Raw genomic sequence first — 12,088 nt, 5'->3', positions numbered from 1 at the left:
CATATAGAGCATCACCAACAGCCAAATAAAGATTTAAGCGATAAAAGGGGAATCTCCAAATTATAGTCAGATAAACTAAATTGTCATTGGAACTTTGAATAGACAATATTCAAGTAAAAACAGCTAAATTTAAATCAGTTGATTGAATCCACTATTAATTGTCAAAAAATGACTTAAGAGCACTGTTTTCAAAGGCATCCAAGGTGTAAGCCTCTGGGAACATCTCAAGGTGATGCATAGCCTTAATGCCTAACAGTAGACATTCATATGTAAATGTCTCTAAGACATACGCCACAAAGGTGGACATATACCTGGGGTGCATGAAACATACCTCTCATGGCAGAGTCAAATTGCTTAAATACCAAGGAAAAAGGGAGTTGACTTAAAGTAAAAAATAGTTTCTTTCTATTTTTCATTGTTCTTTTCCTTTTAGAACTTTACCAATTCAAATATTTAAGTCAGGTTAGTAAAAAATTTCATTGCCACTCAGAAAATATTTAAGCCAGGTCAAGGGAGAGTAAATATAATTTAACAACAAATCTATTCACAATTGAGATTTGTACAGGATTAGGTTTGAGGGGCTAGATTTTGGAGAATACTACTATATACATTCAAATGGAAATTAAATCATCTATGCACAAGAATTATTTTGGCTGACATCAATCTTTTCACTGGAAAGCTTCAGGGAATGAGCAATAGTTGGAACTTATTTCTAGGCCCAAAAATAAGTATATTTTTTTTGTTGTAGAAGTTTATTTGGCAAACGACTTAGTTTAAAACTCATGAAATAATACATTAGCATATACTTATTTTTGTAACCTATTGTCGTGTTGTTAATTGTTGACAATAATTATCAGCACCACCCAGAAATAGCCCAGACCTATTTCAAAAGTTGACAAAAGGATGAGAGAACAAAATAAGAAGCCCAACCGGACCCAAATTGGTAAATATCAACATGACTTTACATCAGCATATCAGTTGTTGATGTGGAAGAGGACCTACATGTAGCCAAGTGGAAAACCCATACAGTGCTTTTTTACAGAAGAATTTTTTGGTTATTTTTCTGGAATTTTCGAAGTTTGTTAGGATTCCTTTCAGAGGTTTTCCAATGGGGATGAAAATCCCACTTTGTCAATTATTGTGCTCGGAAAAGTGAGTGCACAATAGACTTTAAGGGGATGTTTATGGGTTGTAGACTTCTCTTTCTTATTGGGTAGATGTTAGGGTTAGTTTCCATATAAATAAGGACAACGAGAAGCTTTCTTTGGAGCATCTTATTGTCAATACGGGAATGATGTTTTCATCCAAGTATATCAACCTCTGATGATTTTTTAACTTTACAAATCGAGGCTATGACTAATTTTCTTCTTCCTCATGTGGAGGGATTGAAGATATCTATGAAGATTGTGTCATACAAACTATGAAACCATGTTGCTAGATTTTTATGACCTGAATCGGGACGGAGACTTATTTTGTGGGCAGATTTCTTCCACCGCTTGCGGTGTCTACCCTTCAGGAAATCATTAAACTTCTTCAACAAGGCGAAAGGTCCAGCCCTCTTGTTTTTTAGGTTGTTGGAACCATGGATTAAAATTTGGGTTTCGGTTTCGCTTTACCAATTTTATTTTTTAATTTTGGTCGTTTCAGCAGAAATTTTAAATTTTCGGCTGAAATGGCCCAATTTCATCGGAAATTTATGCCGAAATCTGAAATTTTGAAATTACGGTCCCAACCGAAATCCAAAATTTCGGACCGAACTTCCAATAACAGATCATAGTGCAAGATCTATACACCTCGAACTCAGATCAAGATCTCCAAGATCTCAAGCAACTGCTTCTCTGCAAAAAAGGATATCAGATCTGGATCTCAAAGTTATTCAATCGTTTCCCAAGTCACAGCCAATAAAGCGACAAGATTCCTCGACTCACTACAGAGAAGAATTGACAATTATCTTTGACACGCTGCCAATGAAAATATATGAGGATTGCACACTGCAGAACCAATGATTTCCACAACAACGCACTGCTTCCATGTAGATAGTACCCAAAACAGTGGTTTCAACTTCAATATAGCAAAAATATGTCTCATATATCATTTATAGCAAAAATATGTCCCATGTATCATTCTGTTTCCTATATCTTACAGACCAAGAAATAAACCCTACCAACTAGTATACTCCTATATCAAGCCAACCTTCAACATACTACCTCCGACATGAATTAAACCCAACAGCTCACTAGAATCCTATCAGCCTAACAACTCAGCCAAAAAAAAAAAATAGGGAGGCCCGAATTCAATGATCATTCTTTGGTGTCAGAAGAGGAAAACATATTAGGAAAAAAAATAGTGATCAAAGAACACAACTAAGGACTAAGGGCTCTAAATTCTTCAATTCTCAAAATGCAACATAATAGCTAAAAATCCCATAAAAGTATAAAATATAAACTCTAGAAATCCAAAAATCCACTTTTATTCTCAAACCTATATTAACATCTAATTTTCCTTCTTATACTCTTTCAATAAAGACACTAGGAACTTATAAAATTGAAATGAGAGTCGAAAGATAAAATCGTTTTCACTCAATTTTGGGCTTGGTTTCGAAGCTTGAAATGACAAAATCTTAACAGATATGTTATAATAGAAATAGTAGATCCCAAAGAGTTTTCTGAAACAAAAGATAAAATGCTTAAGACAAATAGCCAAACACAAATTTATGCCAGATGAAAGGTCGCATAATCTAGATTTGTCTTTACTTGGATTTTTTCCCCAAATGAGGTGTGTGTGTGCGCGCGCGCGCTCATGTCCGTGTGCGTGTGTGCGGTAACATGAAGCTGATGGTTTTCTACAACCCAAAATAATCATGTCTCCGTATCATTTTCCCAACATAAATATCAATCTGAAAAATATTATGAAAATGAACGTGGACATATTAACAATTCCAGATATTTTTCCTTTTCGATTTATTTATTTATTCGAACATTTACTAAATGGTTTTCAAAGTTTCCTAGATTTTAAATAATTAATTGCCAGGCCTTTCCCAAATCTAAACATGGTACTCTTTGTAAGGATCGAGACAATTGAAGATTATTATGCTCCTGATTATGCTCCCAATTCGATGATTTTACATCGAGAATTTTTTAAGCTAAATTTCATGCCAACTCACAAGTCTAGGAGTGGGTAGACAATTCTAGAAATTGTATATTTAAAGTTATCAGTTTAATTTTCAAACTATACATCTGTTAGGATCTAGAAAATTTTCCAATGATCACCATTACAGTATCAAAATTGTCTTTAGAAAGTTCAAAAATTAAAATACCAAAATCACAAATCGTATTTGAATGAGAATGCAAATGTGATCAACAATTCAAAAGTATTGGACATTGGTAAATCAGAGATCAAGTTAAGAAATGTAAATATAAGATGTGAGTCTGGGATAAAATAAAATAATCAAACTTACGGGAATTTATTTTGAAAGCTACGCATTCGTACACGATCGAGAAGATTCAACCATTCCTTAGGAACCTATATAAAAAAAAAATTCAAAGTCATCCAAATACCGTGTGACTTGTAGCAACAATATAAATATATAGTGACTTGTGAATTTAAGCAAGTATTAGAGAATATATCAAACAGGAGATTTGCATAGATAATAGGTATAAGAAAGGAGCACTGCGCTTATTTGACAGATAACTACAAACAGACAATAGAAGCTTAAATGTAAAACTAGATGAAAAAATTAGGCCCAGAAGCATGACGGGATGGCATTGCACTAACCATTCAAAAAAAATTATAGAAAAAAAAAAAAACACGTCTACATAGATTTCTACGAATGAGAATTCTGTTGTGCTGGAGTAACTCCTAAAACTATGCATAAGTATCTGAGAAAGGATAAAGATAATTGACAAAAGAAATCAAGTTAAATCATATGCTCAAACATGTATGCATCTAAGACATTCAGATATATTCAGCATATGGATAGACTACAGTAGAAAAAATGTTGCAAAGATATTATTTGCGGGGAATAATAACATAAAAAATCACATTAGTTCCCCGTTGACAAAGATAACTTATATTATTTTAAATAAATATGATTTTAGACAACCAGATCTTGTATAATCTAAGCCTGTGATGACAAAATCTTCCTAACCAATTCAAAAATAAAAGCCAGAATTCATAACAAAACAGATCAAACAGGTTTTCCAGCATCTTTATCCATTCACTTCTACCAAGAAGTCATCGCCAGTATCACCTTCCTTGTTAATTCAGGCCTGTAAAACAAACATTTAAGTAGTCATTACATTTTGAGAACTCTGGCCTTTAAATATTGCGTCAAAAACTTCCAAAAGCCTCAATGCAAAACACATAACCAAGCATTTCTACTCCAAATTAAGTTATCTTAGAGTTAAAGGATACCCCTAATTCAGGAATGGTCATAAAATTGAGCTGTCATTTCAAAATAGAATGATCATCAGAAACCTATGAATTAACACAGCACAAACTTGCCAATAGGGGTGCAACTTGGGTTGTGCACAGCCCAAACCCGACAGGTTCAACCCGATTTTGGCTCGGGTTGGGTTGGTATGTCCTCGGGTTGGGTTGGGAAAATCCAACCTAATTTAATTTCGGGTTGGGTTAGGGTTGAGGACTTGGTAACCTGACCCGACCCGAACCCGACCTTCTTCCTCTAATTTTATCTTGATTTTCTTTGGGTTATAGTATTTTTCTGTTTGGCCCAAGGTGAACCCGAACCAACCCGACCCGATTTTGGATTAGATGCGTTGGGTTAGTGTTGAGATATTTAGAGGCGGGTTGGGTTAGGGTTGACCATCCTCAACCCGAGGCTCAGGTTGGGCTGGGTTAGGTTTGAGGGAATGCTATCTCGGCCTCTCGGGTTGGGTTAGGGTTGGCCTCAACCCGATCCAACCGGACCCGAGTTGCACCCCTACTTGCCAACCACATATATGCTCAACAAACAAGTGAGATTATGAATACTAGGTTTGGAAAGAAACCAATGCATGTTGAAACAACTGCACATAAAAAGTCGGTGAATGATGGCCAACAAAGTACAGGCCCAAGATCTCTGAAGAAACTCAAACTTATTATAACACTGCGTAGAATGAAGTGGGTTTAAAATATGGTCCATAATTGCTGGCTTAATTATAAGATAAGTGACCAAGTATGGTGTTGCATAGTCAATTGCATCAATGGACCACAAAAGGCTAGCTAAAAGAAAACCACAAGAACAATGCAATAAAGAATCGACATTGAACAAAAAAAAATTTGAAAATGAGATACTGAACAAAATAAGAATGTGAAGTACAATCATGGTTTTAAAGTTCGGCCGAAATCCGAAAGTTCGGTCTGAATGGGACTGAAACCGAAATTTCCCAAAATTACAGAAATAATAAATTAATAATTTTTTTACTGGATTTCAAAATTCCAGGATTTCGGGTGAAATTTCGGTTTCGGTGAAACCGAAATTTAAATCCACGAGTACAACGCATATTAAGGACTTGCAAAAATGAAGTTACATTTGCAGGTTAAAAATAAATTAGAATAAAAGAAAATGAAGAACAAAATTTACTCTAAAACACGGTTACTGGAGAAGAAAAAGACCAACAAGATAAGATTACCTCTGCTATAAGAGAATGAAAAAATCAAAGCGACTGTAGTACATAATTGATTATATATCTAGCAAGGGAGAAAAACATCTCCATGGACAACAAAGATGAAAAGCTGCACATAAAAATGTAAGAAATCAACTACATGATAAAGGCAAGGCAGTGATATAAAAAAGTGATACACTACAGGTGCTTTTATAACCACATAAGCCAACCTTTGAGACACTTAAGCTTAGGCAAAGAATACCTTTTACGAAAGCTATTGGTGTGCTGGGAGTAAGATGTGGGAGAAGTTTGAGGTCTTTTCAGATAGGCATGAAAATCAAGGTGTGACGACATCCACACTTTTTTCCAGATGTCATCAAGCTTATGTTGCAGGGTGGACGGAGACTGGAGAGTGGAGACTGGGAGAAACAAATTCCATAGGTTTAAACAAAGTTTTCTTCAAATTTGAATAAATAACACTCATTGGAGTAACAAATTCCATGGGTTTAAATGCAGTTTTGTTCAAATTTGAATATAAAATACTCATGGGATTGAAAGTTAGGTAAGTTAAGCAACAAGAACATTTTTCTATTTTTTCCTATTCAATTAACCAAGTTTTAACTAAAAGGGCCAATCTCACAATCAAAAGAGAAAACATGGCTTTTTTGAGTTATTTTTCATACAGAGAACAGGTAAAAGGTGTATTTGGAAGAAAAAAAAAGGTAGGGTATCAATCTTAGGTAAAAAGTAAGCATCTAGGGAGCCCACTGAAGAAGCAAGAAATAAATAAAATATAAGAAAGACTAGAGGAGCAGATCACAGATAAAGAATAATAGCACATCCTCCTTTAAAAAAAAAAGTCAAGCCTTCCCTTGTTTCTGTTTCTCTTCCCTTATTCTTCCGAGTTCTTCCCCATCCATTGCCTCTACCTATGTTGTGCCTGCCGTCCCTCCCTCCCCCCTCCCTCATAAATATTGAACTTTTCGCTTTTTTAGGGATAATATCAAGAGAAATAAATATCAAGAGAAATATAAACATATAAATGTCCACACACACACACACAGATATATATATATATATATATATATATATATATATATATATATATAGAGAGAGAGAGAGAGAGAAGGAGAGATACAAACATCCATCAATGAATTTAAGCCCACATAATAATCAATAGTTAGGAATTCTCCAAATTTAAAAAAAAAAAACATAATTAATTTTCAAAAAAGTTGAAATTATTATTCAAAAAAGGTGCAGCATTTACAAGGCAACTATTCATCACAGAAGGAGAATGTTATTTTAACAGGGGCAAAGGTTAGATGAATAATGACACAAACTCTGGAAGGAACCATACCCAAGTATCATGATGATGAGAAAGCGACTCCCACTTTATTAGAAACTGAACCTGAGAGACATCTTTCTTGGGGTCAACAACAGTCCTTCGACCAATAATACTTTTGATTTTTTTGGGTATCACCCTCTTCTCTTCAATCATCTTTCCCTCAAAAAATGAATCATCCCTACAATAAGGACAAAGCCAATTCCCCTCGGGAACCAATTGTAGCGGAGGATAAAGACAAAATGTGTGAAAAGCACGTGAACAACTAACTCCAGCACATTGTAGAAAAAAATTGCCACCTACACCAACCTACAGAAAGATATATAAAATAAAAACAATAAAATTAAATATCAGCACAAAATAATAAAAAAAGAACCAGAGAAAAAAGATACCAATAGAGCAAAACCTGACAAATAGAACAAAGCGTCTCAGAAGACCCATAAAAGCCAACTTTCTTTGTATCTTCGTCATATTGGTCATCACAATAATCAGCACTACAAGCTACTTGAGAATCTAGACAAAAGGAAACAGATATCAGATATGATCAAGGGTTAAATATCTACTTCTCCAAAGAAAAAAAATCAAGATACATGACAGAGACTCTTGAAAGCTAATTAGAGTTTATATAGTTTTAAGTTAGATTTATATCATAGTTTCAATGTAATTCCTTTACGCAAATTGTTTTTATTTCATGTCGTGAAGATAGGCTCATCCTAGGTGGACCTAATGGCATAAGTTGTAATTTCTTAAACATAAACATACACACAAGAGGCCATGGGGTTGGACTTCAATCTCCGTGAATCTCTTTTCCTTGCTTTTTTTCGGTTACTGTCTCTCTCTTCTTCTTTCTTGCTTCTTCCATATGATTTGGGAACATATCAAGAGTTTAACATAGTCATAGGGAATGATTGATATTCAACATGATTTAAGAGGTACGTTCACTAATTTGAAACCCCAATTCTTGATCATCTACCCTCGTGTCTTTTGGTTATCCCTTCCACTATCATATCTGAGGCCCTAGATTAACTCTCCTCTCCCAATTCTTTATTCCCTAGTCATTAGTCTCTCCATTTCGCTATCGGATCTGAGACCAAAGACACATTGCCTTCTCCGCTTTAGGAGTTATTGCATCTTGGATATTGGACCCAAATCCTAAGTTCATCCTCATTCTATCAACGCCTAGCCCTTTCCTTGTCCAAAAAGCCATACTTCCCAACATTTAAACCCTAATCTAAAACTCCTAATCCCAAACCTTAATCCTTACAATTGGAAACCCAATTGTAAAAACATAAACCTTAACCCTCTTCATATCACCCTTCAAATCCTTATCCCAAGATCATAATACACATAATTCAAACCCTAATCCAAAACCTCAAATCGCAACCCTGTAATTCTAACCTCTATTCCAAAAAATTAAAAATCAAACCACTAAATTTCTCAACCAAATCTCCATTAATTAGAACCCTCGTCCACACAAATCCTACTCCTATCCAATTTGGATTTCAAAACTACAATTCCATTCCCTTGCAATTTTGAGACCAAACTTTCTGCCTTCTATCATCATTCGGTTGACGTGTCATTCCACTCAAAGAAATTACCCAACGCTCACCACCCAATTGAGAAAGGTCTCTAGATGCATCTTATCATCAAACTCCGGCAAATCAAGTGTCCACCCTTTTCTCACAATCATGGTATGGTCTCTTGTCCAACCCCCTTTCTCTACAATTTTAAGGTGTTGGTCCTCCTCTTCCACACACCCCAACAAGAATTCTAAGGTAGTGTTTCCCTTCATCATCCCCATAAAAAGGATAAATGTCACCGACTTCTGCCAGAGAGCCATTTGAATGCTCCTCTCCACACTCTTCACCTAAGTCACTTTTCGGTATGCAAAGATCGATTGTCATTCAGCATAGGACCATCACCAGGTTGCTCCCAACGGAAGGCATGAACGTCCAACGATATGGCATCCACTTGTAGGGCAAGATCTAAAACTAGATCCAATGATTCAAGCAGTTTTGGAGTGCTTTTCGGACATCATGGAAACGAAACATTTCAATTTCAGTTGGAAATTTCAATGGAAATATTGTAAAATTATAGAAACTTATGGAAACCTATGCAAGTTATGAAAATTGATGATGAAACAAGAAGGTGCATCATAAACCAAAAGTCTATACATCAACATAGATGTAGGAAACAAAATGTAAGAAACCACTTCATTCGTCAATTCTATAAATAAAGGACATTATAATTAAGGAGTTGTAAAACACAATAAAGGTATAACAACCACTCATCCCCCAAAGACTCCAACCCCATTTCAATACTACATAGAGTTACAGGTTGGCTAAAAAGTAAAAACTATAATCTCTCTCTCTTTCATGACGAACATGGTGCATTCGTTGACGAATATGGTTCTCAATAAGAAAGTAGTACTCTTTCCACGACATGCTAATCATAAATGCTCGCTGATAATCCTAGAGATAATAATCAATGACATACTGCTCAACTTGCATCAATAATCCCAAACGTACCCGTGTGGGATGAGCATCAAGTGTTGGAAGTGATGTCTCATACGGAGATGATACTTCCTCATGTGGGTACATATATATGAGCTATATGGCATCTACCCATATGACTTGCTTTGTGAGTTTGCCAGCATATCCGAACCATATGGGTACCCATAACCATAACCATAGCCATAAAAAGCAGTTGAACCCCACCAAAACGACGAAGGAGGGTTTCGATATGTTGTTGATCGAAGAAAGAAGAAGAACCGCACTAAAAAATTCCAAGTATTTTGAGAGCTATGACGGAAATGGTGAAACCCGTCTGTTTTCGGCCAACTGATTTATGGCCTGACTCCGATTGAATGACCGTAACTCACTCAATTCAACTCTGAATTCAATGAAGTTTACACTCAATCGAATATTTCAAAGTTTGAAATCATAAAAAAAGAGGAAATGGAGAAGGATATAAATCGTGATTCAAGGGAGAAAAAACCTTGTAGGCAAAATTTCAGGTACTTCTTTTGAGTTTTTTCAGAATTATAACTCTTAAAATCACTTTATGATCGATCATATGCAGTGTAATGTTAGGGTTTTTGTTGTGTTTCAACTATTTAGATCGAAATAGCCGACACAGTCCATCTTTTACTCGATTTCCTCAAAGTTTCAACTGAAATACTGTACTCACAAGAAACAATGTCCCGGTCGGTGCATGCCGAAACCGATACGTTTCGGCCGGGACATGTATCTTTCGACCGAAACTCGAATCCATGACTATATCATCCCTCTGACATTGGGTTAGTGAATATTCGTCAATTTGTCAAGACAAATAGTAAAGCAAAGAAAGGAAATAAAAAAACTAGCCAGTTTGTCTCCTTTAAGTCTCTAAACTTCGATATGTCCAAACTGAATAGAACCCTCATAATCAATCGCTAATAACTCCCCATCGGATAATTAGTGAATTTCAGAAAACAAATCTACTACTAATTAAATCCCCAACATAACTAGAGAGAAAATCACAAAAATGCCCACCCTTCATAAAACTAATAATGAACTATTAAAATAATGCAGAAAACCCACTAAAAATTAATCTCAACTACCAACTAACTCTTCACTGTTGAATAGCCCCATATTCCCACGCTTGCGCAGCCACTGCTACACTATGTAGGCAGCCAGTCTATAGTTGCATCCAGCATTTCAAAATGTGGATGTAGGACAGAACACGACCAAAGCAAATCCTAGTCGACTAGGCAGGACGCAGGCATGTACTCAATTGACACGGATGAGTACTTAGTTGACGCAGTAATAACTGGGGAGAGTCAAAGGATTTTGATTGACTTTGTTGGGCAAAACGGGGACTTGAACAGGAACAGGCCAAGGTAAAAGCAAGTTGACTTGGAAACTAGGTTACAGAACTGATTTGGGGACTGTATTCCTTGGAAATGCCCAAGAATTCTCAGCCAATGATGAACATATAGATTATTGAAAATAACGTGCATGTCGATGTAACAATTTGTTAACCATGAATCTCAGCTTAGAGACGCATTGCAATGCCCCTTCTTGAAGATAGTTGGAGCCCAGCAAGAAAGGGATTTTGGCAACTCTATCTCCAAGATTCAACATATCCAGACTCCATATGATTACCATATGTACCCTAATAATGCCACTTTAAAAAACCTAACTAAAACAAGGGTAATTTTGTTCACCCTTTTCTAAAAGGTAAAACACTTCTACGACCAAGATTTGGGTAATCTTAAAAACCGGGTTAGGATGTACCCTCATCGAAGGATTCGACTTTGACTGTGTGGACATGATCTTCGTCTATATTCTTCCTCCCACGGGTAGAGCCCTTCCACTTTCGCGTAACGATGGACTTTGCTTCCTTGAAGGGAATCGACTCGCAATGGCCATCTTCGTAGATGATTTCATAGCCCTGATTAGGGTTCAGATGCGTTATCTTCCCGGGATACCATTTTTTATCTCCATCCCAATAGACAAAAACAGAATCCCCAATAGAAAGGTGGGGAAGAAGAGGAGGGGGTGACATTGGGGGGAATGAGGGCTTCGAGAAGGATAGAATGAAGAGGGGTGGAAGAGAATAGAAGGGAGAGGGGTTTTTGCGGAGGAGGGGAAGGGGAAAAGAGGGGGGAGGAAACGAGGAGGGAGATCGTGGGATTGGATTGGACTGGACAACACACTGTTTTGAAAACCGGCGCGTAATAAAGGAAATGATTCTTCTGTTTCTCGAGTTTATAATTTGATAGGGAATAGTGCTCTCACTTTCTCACTCTTCCCTCTCTCTCCACACATTCTTGTCTAATAAATGCTTGTCCCTTTCCTTTATCTCCTCCATTTTTCTACAAAAAAATCAATGGAATTTTTTTTACTTGCAACCAAACGAAGCCGAAATTTATATGGAGATGGGGAATACTAAGGTCCACCGACCATGGGACCTGCAATGAGAAAATGCCATGTGTAGAAAAAAAAGTTTACTTTTTCTATAACTAAGGGATTTCTCGTATCACTTGGCATGTTGCGTCAATAATCTATTTGTTCGGTCCCCTTTTAGATCCTACTCTCAGTTTCCCTGGCATTACTCTTTTTTTAAAAGGGCTTTGCCAAGGGTACTCGTTAAGCAT

General features: G+C 36.3%; 1 protein-coding gene across 1 annotated transcript in view; it reads right to left on the bottom strand.

Moving 5' to 3' along the window:
• LOC143849084 (CHD3-type chromatin-remodeling factor PICKLE-like) overlaps window positions 1–11,718 on the bottom strand; it is a 44,324-nt gene extending 32,606 nt beyond the window's left edge. Inside the window, exons 1-4 of the mRNA XM_077358135.1 lie at window positions 11,226–11,718; window positions 7,355–7,461; window positions 6,964–7,257; window positions 3,458–3,522 (exon numbers count right to left, since the gene is read on the bottom strand). Of these exons, the coding sequence (XP_077214250.1) occupies window positions 3,458–3,522; window positions 6,964–7,257; window positions 7,355–7,461; window positions 11,226–11,496 (737 nt within the window). The 5' untranslated portion in view covers window positions 11,497–11,718. The remainder of the gene's footprint in view (window positions 1–3,457; window positions 3,523–6,963; window positions 7,258–7,354; window positions 7,462–11,225) is intronic.
• Window positions 11,719–12,088: the final 370 nt, after the last annotated feature.

This window comes from Tasmannia lanceolata, unplaced genomic scaffold (assembly GCF_043159265.1).
Source record: "Tasmannia lanceolata isolate RefF3 unplaced genomic scaffold, GAP_Taslan_0.1 ptg000016l, whole genome shotgun sequence".
Lineage (NCBI taxonomy): Eukaryota > Viridiplantae > Streptophyta > Magnoliopsida > Canellales > Winteraceae > Tasmannia > Tasmannia lanceolata.
Note: the sequence above shows the minus strand (reverse complement) of the source record. Positions and strands in the feature narration are given on the sequence as shown.